This window comes from Scyliorhinus canicula, chromosome 3 (genome assembly GCF_902713615.1).
Source record: "Scyliorhinus canicula chromosome 3, sScyCan1.1, whole genome shotgun sequence".
Taxonomy (NCBI): domain Eukaryota; kingdom Metazoa; phylum Chordata; class Chondrichthyes; order Carcharhiniformes; family Scyliorhinidae; genus Scyliorhinus; species Scyliorhinus canicula.
Window position 1 is genome coordinate 169,551,331 of NC_052148.1, and position 15,840 is coordinate 169,567,170.

Sequence of the window (15,840 nt, forward strand, 5' to 3'; positions counted from 1 at the left end):
GTGGGATGATCTGATAATAGCCTCAAATCTACACTTCACCTACTCCTGATAACCTACCATCTCCTTACCTACCAGAAAGTTCTCCACCTATCCCGAAACAATATTCAAAGACTCTGCTTCAACCACCTTTTCAGGAAGAAAGTTCCAAAGGCTCGGGACCCTCTGAGTGAAAGAACGGCACCTCATTTCCGTTTTAAATAGATGACCCCTTTATTTTTCAACAGTGACCCTTGATTCTAGATTCCCCAACAAGAGGAAACATCCTCTCCACTTCCACCGGTAAGGATATTGTATGTTTCAATCGAGCCGCCTCTTACTCTTGTAAACTCTAGGGGATGCAATCCTAGTCTGTTTCACCTTTCCTCATAAGACAACCCCATTCATTCCAGTATTTGTCTGGTAAATCTTTTTATTTTATTTTAAATTTAGAGTACCCAATTCATTTTTTCCAATTAAGGGGCAATTTAGCATGGCCAATCCACCTACCCTGCACATCTTTTGGGTTGTGAGGGCGAAACCCATGCAAACACGGGGAGAATGTGCAAACTCCTCACAGACAGTCACCCAGATGGGACCTTGGCGCCGTGAGGCAGCAGGGCTAACCCTCTGCGCCACCGTGCTGCCCTGGGTAAATCTTTTCTGAACTGCTTCCCGCATATTTACATTTTTTTAAAATAAGGCGACTGATACTGTACACAATACTCCAAATGTGGTCTCAGTAGTGCCCTATATAACTGAAACATGACCTCCCTACTTTTATATTAAATTCCTCTTGTAATGGTAACATTTTATTGGCTTTCTTCCTTGCTGTACCTGCATACTAACCTTTTGTGAATCATGCACGAGGACACCCAGATCCCTCTGCAGCTCAGAGGTCTTCAATCTTGCACCATTTGTCCTGCCAGAATGGACAATTTCCCATTTTCCCACATTATACTCCATTTGCCAGACTCATTTAACCTATCTATATACTTTTTGTAGCCTCCTTATGTTCTCTTCGAAATTTACTTGAAAATTAAAATTTTCCTACCTATCTTTGTGTCATCAGAAAATGTGGTAACCTTCCCTTCATCCAAGCCATTTGTATAAGTTGTATAGTTGAGGCCCCACCACTGATCTCTGCGGCAACCATTTGTTACAATCATCAACCTGAAAATATCTATTTATGCCTACTCTCTGCTTCCTGTTAGCCAGCAAATCTTCTATCCAAGCCAATATGTTACCTCTATAACATGAGCTTTTATTTTCCGCAATAACCTTTTTCAATTGCCTTCTGGAAATCTAAGTACAGTACATCTACAGGTTCCCCTTTATCCACAGCACAGGTTACTTCCTCAAAGAATTCCAAGAGATTGGTTAAACATGATTTCCCTTTCACAAAACAATGTTGACTCTGCCTGATTGCCTTAAGCATTTTATTTATTTAAAAAAATAATAATTTTCATTCAAATTTTCACAAAACATCAATAACAGAAAATACTAAGAACAGAAAGCGCCTTAAGCATTTATAAATGCCCTGTTATAGCATTCTTAATAATAGCTTTGAATATTTTCCCCATGAGAGATGGGAGGCTAACTGGCCTGTATTTTCTTGCTTTCTGTCTCCCTCCTTTTTACATAAAGAGGTTATATTTGTTCCTTTACAATCCAATGGAACCTTCCCTGAATCTAAGGAACTCTGGAAAATTAAAACCAATGTATCAAATATTTCATGAGGTGCTTCTTTCAAGACCCTAGAACCAAGTCCATTAGGATTTCTATGCAAAACACTATGCAAAGCGGTTTTGGGAAGAGTCGCCATTTAAAACTTGCAGCTTCTTAATGTGGTAGCAGTGGTTAAATGATTTCTCCCTCACCATTAGTTCTCATCAAGGTATTAATTGATCCCTTGTGACATTGCAGATGTAGTCTTCAGTGTGATTCGAAGCTGGGACCAATTCGATCAAGACTGCAGATAGAATTCAGTTCCCTCTTCAAAATCATGTGTTCAGTCCTTATTTTCATTATAAATTTGGACGTCCATGTCTACAGTGGGAACTGGCAATGTAAACTTATTTTCAAATAAATTTAAGAGTACCCAATTCATTTTTTCCAATTAAGGGGCAATATAGCATGGCCAATCCACCAAGTCTGCACATCTTTGGGTTGTGGGGACACAACCCACACAAACACGGGGAGAATGTGCAAACTCCACACGGTCAGTGACCCAGAGCCAGGATCGAACCTGGGACCTCGGCGCCGTGAGGCAGCAGGGCTAAGCCACTGCGCCACCGTGCTGCCCCGGGCCATGTAAACTTACCACACTGTAATTCCACTCTCTTGCCACGTGTTGCAGCTTCATACAACCGTAAGGTATAGTAGCAGAATTATGCCATTCAGCCCATCACGTTGGCTCGGTCATTCGATCATGGCTGATATGTTTCTCATCCCCATTCTCCTGCCTTTTCCCCATAACCCCATATCCCCTTATTAATCAAGAAATCCCCCTATATTAATAAAGAACACCAGATTTGTGCTTGAGGTGCGGTTACCTACAGGGCTACAGACCAAGAGCTAGAAGGTGGAATTAGACAGAATTGTTCTTTTTTAGAACATAAAAACATAAGACCTAAGAGCAGGAGCAGGCAATGTAGCCTCTCTAGCCTTCTCCAGCTTCAATACGACAATGGTTCATCTCATCATGGCCTCAACTCTACCGTCCTGCCTGTTCTCAATAACCCTTCAATCCATAACTAATTAAAAATCTGTCTAACTTCTCCTTAAATTTACTCACTATCCCAGCATCTACCGCACTCTGCAGTGGCAAATTCCACAGATTCACAACCCTTTGGGCGAAGTAGTTTCGCTTTAACTCTGTTTTAAATTTGCTACTCCTTATCCTGAGACTATGACCTCTCGTTCTAGAATGCCCTACAAGAGGAAGCATCCGCTCCACGTCTACTTTATCCATACCTTTTAGCATCTTGTATATCTCAAATTGATCTTGCCTCATTCTTCTAAACTCCAGAGAGCATAGGTCTAAACTGTTCAATCTCTCTTCATAAGACAAACCTCTCATCTCTGGAATCAATCTAATGAACCTCCTCTGAACTGCCTCCAATGCCACTTCATCTTTCCTCAAATAAGGGGGGACCAAAACTGTGCACAATACTCCAGGTGTCCAATGCCTTGTACAGTTGTAACAACACTTCCCTCTTTTAAACTCTTTTCCTTTTGCAATAAATGCCAACATTCCACTCACTTTCTTTATTACCTGCTGTACATGCATGCTAGTTTACTGTGACTCATGAATGAGGACATCCAGGTCCCTTTGCACTGGAGCACCTCAAAGTCTCTCCCCATTTAGATAATATGTTGCCTTCCCATTTTTCTGACCAAAATGGATGATCTCACACTTATCCACGTTAAACGCCATCTGCTACATTTTGACCCACTCACCTGATCATCTATATCCATTTGTAAGTTTCTTATTTCCTCATTGCAACTTACTGTCCCACCTATTTTTGTGACATCTGCAAATTTGGCCATAGAACCTTCTATCACTGTATCCAAATCGCTAATATAAATAATAAATAATTGGGGCCTAAAAACCAAACCCCACTAGTTACATCTTTCCACCCAGTACAAGACCCATGTATCCCGATACTCTGTCTTCTGTCTGTCAGCCAGTCTTCTATCCAAGCTAACAAATTATGCCTAACCCCATGTGATCTAACCTTGTGCATTAACCTTCTTACTTTTTTCAATGTATTTTGTTACAAACATGTATCAAAACAGGTTACAGCGAATAAATACCACGGGAAACATACTTCCCAACAATCAACTATACGGTCTGTACAAATTTTTCCCCTTTTTCACCCCCCCTTCCCTGTGACAAACAGTCCCTCAAACACAGTCACAAACGTCCCCCACCTTTCCTCAAACCCCCCCCTGAAGAGCTCCACAACTCATATTTTGTCTTCTCCACTGAAAGAGAAAACGCTGGAAAATCTCAGCAGGTATGGCAGCATCTATAGAGAGAGAAAAGAGCTAATGTTTCGAATCCGATGACTCTTTGTCAAAGCTCTTCATCTTCTCTAATCGCAGGAAGTAGTATAGATCACCCAACCAGGCCGCTACCCCCGGTGGCGATGCCGACCGCCACTCCAGCAAAATTCGCCGCCATGCAATCAGAGAGGCGAAGGCCAAGACATCAGCCTTCCTCCTCTCCATGAGCTCCGGCTTTTCTGAAACCCCAAATATCATCACCAAATGGTCCGGGACCACCTCCTGCTCCACTAACCTGGCTAAGACCATGAACACACCCGTCCAGAATCTTGCGTATTAACTTTCTGCGCAGCACCTTATCAAACGCCTTCTGGAAGTCCAGGTATGCTACATCTACAGGATCCCCATTATCTACTTGGCTTGTTACACTTTTGTGAAAAACCCTAGCAAATTAGTCAAACATGATTTACCCTTCATAAAACCATGCTGATTCTGATGGATTGCGTTTAGATTTTCAAAATGTCCTGATATTACTTCCTTAATAATGAATTCTAACAATTTCCCAACAACAGATGTTAAACTAACTGGTCTGTAATTTTTTACATTCTGCCTCCCTTTTTGAATCAGCATTTTCCCAATTGATTGAACCTTTCCCTAGTCCAAGGAATTTTAGATTATAACCAATGGATCCACTATCTTTGCTGCCACTTCCTTTACCACCCTAGGATGTAGGCCATCAGCCCCTGGGGACTTGTCTGCCTTCAATCCCAATAGTTTGTTGAGTACTGTTTCCCTATTGATGCTGTTCCACCCTTTCTATTACCTCTGAATTACCTTTTCCTATAGCGATAGTACTAGTGTCCTTCACCATGACAACTGAGGCAAAATATTGACTTAGCATCTCCGCCATTTCTGTGTTCTCCACTATTAACTCTCTGGTTTCATCATTCAAGGGACCAACATTCACTTTTGCAACTATCTTCCCTTTTATGTATTTTATAGAAGCTTTTGCTTTCCTTTTTGACATTTTGCGCTAGCTTTCTTTCATAATTTACCTTAGCTCTTTTTTTTACTTTTTAGTAACCCTTTGTTTATGCTCGAACGTTTTCCACACTTTCAGCCTGCCACTGGCCTTCGCAACTTGGTATACCTTAGTTTTTGTCTTTATATTGTTCGTAACCTCATTGCTTAGCCATGGATGTTTTATTACCCCTCTTAACGTCTTTCTTCCTCTCTGAAATATATTTTAGTTGCGAGGAATTGAGAATCTCCTTAAACAGCTGCCACTGCTCATCAGCTCTCCTACCTCTTAGCCTTCCTGCCCACTCTAATCGGGTCAAATCTAACTTCATGCCTATGCAATTACCTTTGTTTAATTCCAGACCACTAGATTGGGATTGCACTTTCTCGCTCCCAAACTGAATTTTGAATCTATCATCCTATGGTCGCTATTCCCTAGAGCAGGGGTGGGCAAACATTTCCGTGCAAGGGCCACATTCAGAAATTCACAATTTTAAAGGGCCGCATAGTATATTAAGTAAAATAATTAATATTTTAAATAGCCAAAATAAAAGGTCTTTAAAGAAAAAAAAGCACATTTATTTGAAAAACAAAGTAACTCAGTAAGTAACAGAACAATGTCAATGAGAATGATGCATCTGACTGCAGTCATTTACCAGTTTGTTGAAATCAGGTGTCAAGTTGCTTGTGCTGATCCTTAACACTGACAGAAGCACAGCCTAGCCGAGTCAACGATAAAAACGCGCGTAGTGGGGTGGATGAGTGGGGCTGCCTTATTGGTCGGTTTAGTTGGGTGTGCGACCAATAGGAGTCCAGGTTACAAACAATAATAAGGCTTATTGTTTGTAACCTGGACTCCTATTGGTCGCACACCCAACTAAACCGACCAATGAGACAGCCCCACTCATCCACCCCACTACGCGCGTTTTTATGCGGCCCGTCAATGAGGTGCCCGGAATCATAACCGGCATTTTTGAAAAGCCGCCAGGGAAAAGCCGCTGAAGTAAATGCGCTTATTGAATAAGCGCATTTACTTCAGCAGCTTTTCCCCGGCGGCTTTTCAAAAATGCCGGTTATGATTCCGGGCACCTCATTGGCGGGCCGCATAAAAACCTTTGTCGGGCCGTAGTTTGCCCACCCCTGCCCTAGAGGATCCTTAACTATGGGGTCATCAATTCATCCCTCAGCACGGGCAGCATGGTAGCATTGTGGTTAGCACAATCGCTTCACAGCTCCAGGGTCCCACGTTCGATTCCGGCTTGGGTCACTGTCTGTGCGGAGTCTGCACATCCTCCCCGTGTGTGCGTGGGTTTCCTCCGGGTGCTCCAGTTTCCTCCCACAGTCCAAAGATGTGCAGGTTAGGTGGATTGGCCATGATAAATTGCCCTTAGTGTCCAAAATTGCCCTTAGTGTTGGGTTGGGTGGGGTTACTGGGTTATGGGGATAGGGTGGAGTTGTTGACCTTGGGTAGGGTGCTCTTTCCAAGAGCTGGTGCAGACTCGATGGGCTGAATGGCCTCCTTCTGCACTGTAAATTCTATGATTCTATTACACAATACCAAATCCAGAGTAGCTTGGCTCCACAACATATTGCTCCAAGAAACAATCTCTAATTCATTCAATGAACTCTCCCTCGAGGCTACCCTTGCCAATTTGATTAATCCAGTCTGTGTGCATATTAAAATCACCCATGATTATTGCCATACCTTTCTTACAAGCCCCTTGCATTTACTGGTTGAGACTGTGCCCCACTGCTGAACTACTGTTTGGGGACCTATAGATTACTCCTGCCAGGGACTTCTTCCCTTTGCTATTTCTTATTTCTACCCAGACTGATTCCACATCTTGATCTCCAGTGCTTATTTCTCATTACAGCACTGAATCCTTTCTTCACCAACACAGCTACACCACCTCCTTTTCCTTTCAGTCTATTATTCTGAAATACTGAGTACCCTTGGATATTCAATTCATAAACTTGTCTCCGTGTAACCTTGGGCGGGATTCTCCCCTACCCGGCGGGGCGGGGAGTCCCGGCGGGATGGAGTGGCGTGAACCACTCCGGCGTCGAGCCGCCTCAAAGGTGCGGAGGTCTCCGCACTTTTAGGAGCCGAGTCCTAACCTTGAGGGGCTAGGCCCGCGCCGGAGTGGATGGCGCCCCACCGGCCAGCGGGAACGGCCTTTGGCGCCACACCAGCCGGGGCCGAAGGGGCTTCGCCGGCCGGCGGAAATCCGCGCATGCGCCGGAGCGTCAGCGGCTGCTGACACCATCCCCGCGGATGCGCAGGGGAGGGGGTCACTTCCGCCTCCGCCATCGTGAAGACTATGGTGAAGGCGGAAGGAAAAGAATGCCCCCATGGCATAGGCCCGCCTGCCGACCGGTGGGCCCCACTCACGGGCCAGGCCACTGTGGGGGCACCCCCCAGGACCCCAGAGCCCGCCCGCGCCGCTTGGTCCCGCCGTGAAGGTAGGTGGCTTGATTCACGCTGGCAGGACCAGCATAACAGCGGCGGGACTTCGGACCATCGCGGGCCGGAGAATCGCCGAGGGGGGGGACCCGCCGACAGGCGCAGCGCGATTCCCGCCCCTGCCGAATCTCTGGTGCCGGAGACTTCGGGAGACGGCGGGGACGGGATTGACGCCGACCCCCAGCAATTCTCCGACCCGGTAGGGATTCGGAGAGTCCCGCCCCTTGTCTCAGTAATCACCACCAAATCATACCCTTTTGTCTCTATTTGCACCATTAATTCATTAATTTTGTTCTGAATGCTCAGGTACAAAGCTTTAAAATTTGTTCTATTGTCAAATTTCCTTCTCTTTTATAATTCCTTGTTGCAAAAAGACATTCACGGATTTTATCCCTCATCTTTATTTTCTGGTAATCATTCACTTGGGGGAAGAGGTGTAATTACAGTGTAACCAATGTAGCCAGTTAAAATGGGAGGTGCTAGTGCTGTACAAATGTGAACATGTGAATTAACCATGAAACACTGACAGAAAATATGCCCTGAAGCAAGGTTTCAGTATATTACCAATGATAGTATAGCAAATTAGAGAATGTCGTTAATCTGTTTTTTCTATCTTTCTCTTTATCAACTGCACACCCTTATGCTTCCTTTTGGTTCTCCCTTTCTGCTCTCTTCTGATTCTCACCTTCTTCTTGGTTGGAGATGGTGGGTGCTGATATTGTTTGATGCAGCGGTGAAAGGAGCCAACATGAGTCGCCAATTTCATTGAGTGAATAAAGAATACAACACAGGAACAGGCCCTTCGGCCCGCCAAGCTTGCGCGGATCAAGGGTCCTATCTAGACCAACCGCCTGTATCCTTCTATACCCCATCTGTTCATGTGCCTATCCAGATAAGTCTTAAAGGTCGCAAAATGGGGAGGTTGCAAATCGCATGTTCTTTTTCAAAATATCGCTACAACACATACATACACTTGGAATCCCCACAGTACAGAAGGAGGCCATTCGGCCCATCGAGTCTGCACTGAACCTCCAGAAGAGCACCCTACCTAGACCCACTCCCCCAACATATCCCCGTAACACAATAACCCCACCTAACCTTTTGGACACTAAGGATCAATTTTATATATAACATGAATTAGCAATAAATATTTACCACTTGCATTCAGTCATTGCCGAAAGTGCTTTTCAAAAGATATATATTTTTAATTCTCCTTTTTCACATTTTCTTCAAAATTTACACCCACCAACCATCAGCGGTAACAAATACAATGTCAATCCCCTTCTCAACAACAATCCCATCCTCACACCAACCCCCAAACAACAAACCACATGTCAACATAAACATCAAATAAAAAAGAATCAGGATTCACCCACAGTCACCATCAACATACACAACCCCCACATCAACATACTCAACCCCCGCAACCCCCCAACACCCACCCTAATGTTCAATGCCATCCAATTCTTAAAAGTCCATAATGAATAACGCCCATGAATTATAGAACCCCTCCATCCTTCCCCTCAGTTCAAACTTCACCTTCTCAAGAGTTAAGAATTCCAGCAGGTCTCCCCCCCCCCAACGCCTTCCTCTCTGTTGCAGCACCTTTCTAACTCTGGCCACCTTCCTTCCCTATATGAACGAGGTAATCATTCCTTCAATCTCTGTAAAAAATTTCTTTGGCAGAAAGATTGGCAGGCATTGAAAAATAAACAAAAATCGCGGCAACACATTCATTTTAATCGCCTCTACCCGACCCGCCAGCGACAGAGAGAGACTAACCCACCTTGCCAGATCAGCTTTCACCCTCCCCTCCAAACTAGAGCCGAAAATGCTCAACTCTTAACTCAAGCATCCATACACTATGCTCTACCCAAATAGTTCTGTGTATGCAAAACTCCATTTTCTATGACTATAAACAATATGCAAAAGGTTAGAAGATTATATTTTTGAAAGCTTTTCAGTGTTACAGCAAATTTGTAAAGTAATTTGGGCAGAGTTGTCTTTAATATTCACCAAATCTATTATGTTTAAAAATATGCATTTCAACGGAATACTTACTTATTTAATACTGGTTTAATAGAGAGAACCTATAATATAAATAAGACACTATTAACAAAATGCTGGACAATTGAAACAAAAATAGAAAGCAGGTTAGTTGGTATCCATGGGCAACACCAATAAGCTACCATTTTGGATACTGATCCTTCAGAACCAAAATAAACAAGGAGGTGGCCAGGCATATTAAAACCACCTGATAAAAGGGAAGAGCACATTACATTAGAAAAAAAAACCAGAACAAGCTATGAATGAAATGATGCAGCAAATGACTGGTGTCAAGTAATAGACTGTAGCATTAAGACATTAAAAAAATAATGATGGGCAATTCACTATGGAAATGACGGACTTGGGCTGTGAAATTAAAAGTGGCACAAAGAAGAAAGCAAAAACCTGGGGCAGGATTCTCCCGTACCCGGTGGGGTGGGGGTCCCAGCGGGACGGAGTGGCATGACCCACTCCGGCGTCGGGCCACCCCAAAAGGGCGGAATCCTCCGCACCTTCAGAGACTAGGCCCGCCCGGAATGGTTGGTGGCCTGCCGGCCGGCAGGAAAGGGGCTTGGCGCCACGCCAACTGGTGCCGAAGGGCCTCCACCGGCCAGCATGAGTTGGTGCATGCGCGGGAGCGCCAGTGCGTGATGGCGGCATCCCTACACATGCGCAGAGGGAATCGCTTCCGCACTGGGAATGGCGGAGGACCATGGCCTCCGGTGCGGAACAATAGAGTGCCCCCACGGCACAGGCCCGCCCGCGGATCGGTGAGCCCCGGCCGTGGGCCCACCGTGGGGGCACCTCCTGGAGCCAAATCCCCCCGCGACCCCCAAGAACCCCACAGCCCGCCCGCGCCGCCAGCTCCCGCCGGTAAGGGACCTACTCTAATTTACGCCGGCAGGACCGGCAAAGAACTGGTGGAACTTCGGCCTATCACGGGCTGGAGAATTCGGGCAGCCCCGGGGCCCATTGAGTCACACCGGACCCCGACATTCTCCGAGGCGGGCGGCGTGACTCACGCCGGGGCAATTTTTGGAGGGGTGGGAGGATAAGGAGGACGGTGGGATCGGGATTCACGCCGATCCCCGGCGATTCTCCCACCCGGCTGGGAGTCGGAGAATCCCGTTCCTGAAGTTATTTAAGAAAGCATCACGAGTCCTCCGAGTAACCTGTAAAAAGATGAAATGCTTTTCTTGAAGCTTCCGTTGAGCTTTGTTAATACAGTATGTGAAGTTAGAATGACAGAGAGGTGGAATTAATGGTAGCACAACGTTGCACAGAACAGAGCTGTTCAGCAGTGCAGTTACCAAATTTTCATTTAGTTTTCCTCAATGTAGAGAGAACCATACCATAAATATTGAATACAGTAGTTGTTTCACACAGAGCTCTGGGCAATTGTGTGGGAGGAGGTGAATCAGCATGCTGTGTATTTCCTGTTTGCATCCAGGAAGCAAAGCTAGAATTGGAGGCATGCAGAAGCGAATTAAGAGGTTATAGTGGGAATAAACCTTCAGGGAAGGTGTCTGATTGGGTCGTGTTGTGCATAATGGAAATGGAGTGTGATGAGAGATGATGTTTTGGAGGAGGGCGAGGAATATGTTGGAATTCTGTGTTGGGAAAGAAAGTTGTGTGTGGGCGTGCGTTCAGGTTCAATTAAACAGAGAGAAGGCTACAAGAGACAAGTTGTCTGTGAGGTCCAAGAGCTGAAAGGTGTTAGGTGGTTGCATTTGCAATGCGAGGTTATGGTGAGTTTGAGTTACAAGTAAATAAGCTGGACCTAAAATTTGCATTGTGAAGTGATGGAACCATCAATTCACTAGACACGTGCTTTAAGATATGAACAGTGGTTTTAATCTACTTACTACAGAGCCAGCCTGTTACCCGTTGAAGTCTCGATGAACTGCAGGCTGTCTCTGGACAAGGGTATTTTTACAGAAGTCCAGGGGGAGGAGTCGTGGGCGGAGCCAAGGGTGGAGCCCTGTACAAACTCCTGAGCATTCCCAGAGCGACTCCCCCTAGTGGTCGGATAACGCTACTGCGCTTACAATGGTATTGGTGAATACAGTGTGAATTACTAAGTTACATTCACCACATGAAGTAAGTGGGAAACTTGGTTTTACAGCAGTCGAATTTCAAAAGGGAGCTCAGAGGTGACAAGGAACATTTGCATCTTACAGCAAAGGGTATATTACATTTTATTAACCTAAATGTAGAGGCAAAATAAAAAGCATGAAAGATTTTTATATTTGGAGAAGTTGAGTTTAAATTGGTGTTTGAGAACAATGAAACCAGAGATGAAAGAGGTATTTAAGGAAGGGTGTTTAACTGAATGACAGCTGTGGGGGAAAGTCTTGAAGCAAAGCTCTTCTGTGTTTGAGCTGCTGCAGAGCAGGGTGTGGCCATCCAGTGTTCAGCTAGAAGACTCTTTGTTTTTGAAAAAATAGCTTTTTTCTGAACCTCTTTTTAGAATTCCGCCTCAGAGTGGAAATATTTGAGAAATCAAATATGTAGCTTTATTAAAGTGACAACAATTTCTTTATTTGGCTAATATCACTGGGGAGGCAGTGGCATAGTGGCATTGTCACTGGACTAGTAAGCCAGGGACCCAGGGTAATGCTCATGGGTTCAAATCCCACCAGGGCAAATGGTGGAATTTGAATTCAATACAAATCTGGAATTAAAGATCTAATGACGACCATTGTCAATTATTGATGAAACCATCTGGTTACTAATGTCACTTAGGGAAGGAAATCTGTCATCTTTACCTGGTCTGGCCTACAAGCGACTCTAGACCCACAGCAATGTTGTTGACTCTTAAATGCTCTCAGGGATGGGCAACAAATGCTGACCACGCCAGCAACGCCCACATCCCATGAACAAATAAAGAAAAACAAAGCTTGTGCTTTTGGATGATTCCAAATGGGTTACTTACAAAAGTGCCACAATTGGTTTTAGCAAAATCTGGTGAAAGGGTAAAATAAATTGGTCAGTGTTCTGATCCTGATGTCTATTGCACAAACCTTGTTACATTACAATGTGGACAGATAGTTTTGACATTTATGTTACTGGACAAGCAATCCAGCGGCCAGGAATAATGATTCAGAGAAGGTGGCAATATAAGTGACCGAAACTGGTCACTGAAGTCGTTTAGGGAAGGAAATTTGTCATCCTTATCTGGTGTGGGCTATATATGACTTCAGTGCCATGTGAAAGTCACCATAGTCCCAGAGGACCTTAGGTTGCTCTCCCTTTGAGAGAGAGAGCACTGACTAGATGATCACCACACCTCAGACCAGGGACAAGGTTGAGAATGTGGGATCTTTGTGGTTACCTCAGCCGCTGGAGAATTGAAGGCATGCTGTTGGCGTCGCTCAGCATCACAAATCAGCCATTCAAACAACTGAGCTAACCGACCACCCAGTGCCACGTACATTACTCGTAACTACCCCGCGGCCTGGAAAACCACTCATTTATATCAAACTGCTATACCATTTTGAGACGAAGGTCGACCAGGAATGGAGAGGGATTCCCAAGCTGCCCGAGTACACCCTGCTGGAACAGTTGTTGCTCCAGGATGTGGAGGGGGAGAGCAGGATTGCAGATATATATGGTTGGTTGGGGGAGCAAGGGGGGGCACAGGTGGTGAGGATCAAGAATAAATGGGAGGAGCTGGGGGGGGGGGAAAGATAGGATGGGAAGTGTGGAATGAGGTGATGCATAGGGTGAATTCGACCTCCTTGCGTGTGAGGTTGAGCTTGATTCAATTCAACGTGGTGCGCAGCGCGCATATGACCCGGGCGAGGATGAGTGGGTCCTTCAGGGGGCGGTACACGAGTGTGAGAAGTGTGGGTGAGGATCAGTGAATCCTATGCACGTATTCTAGGGCTGTTAAATATTGGAGAAATATTGGGATGCGATGTTCGGGGCACTATCGAAGGCTGTGGGGGTGGAGATCAGGCCGGACCCAATGGTGGCAATCTTTGGGGTATCGGAAATGACGGAGCTGATGGAGGAGAGCCAATGAATTGTTGGATTGGTGGTCTGCAGCGCCACTGGGGGTAGTGACCTGGCTGGGGGGACTTATATGACTTTCTTCGGCTGGAAAAGATCAAGTTCGAGTTGAGGGGATCAATGGAAGGCTTTGAGATACAGTGGGGACTGTTCATGACAATATTTGAGGAATTGTTTGTCTCGGGGGGGGGGGGGGGGGGGTGGGGGGGGGCAAAAAGGGGGAAGAATTGTACAAACTGTGAGCTGTGGGGCATTGATGTTACTGATTTGTGTTTTTGTATTTTTGAATATGTTTACAGTAAAATACATTAAAAAAAAGAAGGCCCACCACCACTTTCTCAGGGCAATGAGGGACAGGCAATAAATGCCCATCTTTCGGGCAGCATGGTGGCGCAGTGATTAGAACTGCTGCCTCCTGGCGCCAAGGTCCCAGGTTTGATCCCGGCCCTAGGTCACTGTCCGTGTGGAGTTTGCACATTCTCCCCGTGTCTGCGTGAGTTTTGCCCCCACAACCCAAAGATGTGCAGGGTAGGTGGATAGGCCACGCTAAATTGCCCCTTAATTGGAAAAAATGAATTGGGTACTCTAAATTTATATTTACAAAATGCCCATCTTTCCAGGGACATCCGCATGGGAAAAGTCAATTAAAATGTTTATATCAATTTTGAATCTGAAGTTCGCCATAACTTGGATAAAGTACCAGATGTGCTTGTGGAACAGTCAGCATGCAGTTAAAGCTTTTCATAGAGAAAGAATGGGTAAAAAAAAAAATCATGAAGAAATTCATGCAGACAGGAGAGCAGTTGGCACAAGTACTCTCCTTGTCCCTCTTCTACTTTCTTTCTCCTTCAACAGACATTTACACATTATCTTTAATGATAATTCCAGATGGTACATTTGCCAATAAAACAAATTCAGTAGCAGAATTGAGGTGCTCACCTTCAACAGTGTTGGCAGATTGATGTTCTTTTGCCCTGTGGCATTGAGGGCGTGGTTAGCTGGTGTTCTAACGAAAAGAATGCAACATATAAAGACTAAAGCAGTATATAAAACAGAATTGTAAGTTCCAATTTTTGTCATATACAAGCAATTGTGCAGATTTAAAGGCCTTAGAATGTTCACCTTCGGTCATCGTATGGGGGTGGAGGTTTCCAGTGATCATAATTTGTCTCCACTCTGTACCACCTAAGTAAATGAAGAAAATGCAAAACTAACCACAATATAATAATCTTTATTAGTGTCACAAGTAGGCTTACATTAACACTGCAATGAAGTTACTGTGTAAACCCTCTAGTCGCCACATTCCGGCGCCCGTTCGGGTACACTGAGGGAGAATTCAGAATGTCCAATTCACCTAACAAGCACGTCTTTCGGGAGTTGTGGGAGGAAACCAGAGCACCCGGAGGAAACCCATACAGACATGAGGAGAACGCGCAGACTCCGCACAGACAGTGACCCATGTCAGGAATCGAACCCGGGTCCCTGGTGCTGTGAAGCAACAGTGCTACCGTTCCACCCATATGCACTTAAGATTAAGGTGAATAAAAACAAAAGCAATACACCTGCCTAGGAACAGAATATGGTCATAGAATTATCTACATAGCCCTCATTGCAAGATTTATGCTTCAACCAGAACAATGAAATGGCTGTGTCTGTTCCCAACACCATTCATGTTGTTTTAATGTCATACTCTAGGGGGGTGGGGGGTGGGTTCAGGAACATGGGGCAGGGCTGTGGCCCAGAAGCTAGGAGGCCTTGATTTATTTGACTGCCTTTGGGTTTTAACTTGAGCCAGTGTGAAACATATTTCTTTTCAAAAAAAATTTAAAAATAGATTTAGAGTACCCAATTATTTTTTCCAATTAAGGGGCAATTTAACGTGGCCAATCCACCTAACCTGCACATCTTTGGGTTGTGGGGGCGAAACCCATGCAGACACGGGGAGAATGTGCAAACTCCTCACAGACAGTGACCCAGGGCCAGGATTCGAACCCAGGTCCTCAGTGCCGTAGGCAGCAATGCTAACCACTGCGCCACTGTGCTGCCCGTGAAACATATTTCTTGTATAAAATTAAGAAAGGGAAATACTAGGTTAGGCATTTAATGTAATATTAAATGTAATAGTAAAGTTGATTTAGAAAAATGTAATTGCTGTGACCCTAACTCAATCCATTGTTTCAGCTTCAATGTATGATGCTAAATAAAATCATACTTTGCGTTTAGAATCATGTTTCACAGAGCAGCCCAGAAAATTGTGAAATATGAAAGAGATTGCTCCTGACAGCTGTGAAGCTGACCTGTAAAGCCTG

The 15,840-nt window shown here is 44.9% G+C and overlaps 1 protein-coding gene across 2 annotated transcripts in view; it reads right to left on the reverse strand.

Annotated features, from left to right (window-relative positions):
• Nucleotides 1–15,840, reverse strand: part of LOC119963113 (N-acylethanolamine-hydrolyzing acid amidase-like) — a 35,619-nt gene that overhangs the window by 1,853 nt on the left and 17,926 nt on the right. For both annotated transcript variants that reach the window (XM_038791715.1, XM_038791717.1), the window contains exons 7-9: nucleotides 14,654–14,716; nucleotides 14,471–14,537; nucleotides 9,533–9,561 (exon numbers count right to left, since the gene is read on the reverse strand). In XM_038791715.1, the coding sequence (XP_038647643.1) occupies nucleotides 9,533–9,561; nucleotides 14,471–14,537; nucleotides 14,654–14,716 (159 nt within the window). The remainder of the gene's footprint in view (nucleotides 1–9,532; nucleotides 9,562–14,470; nucleotides 14,538–14,653; nucleotides 14,717–15,840) is intronic.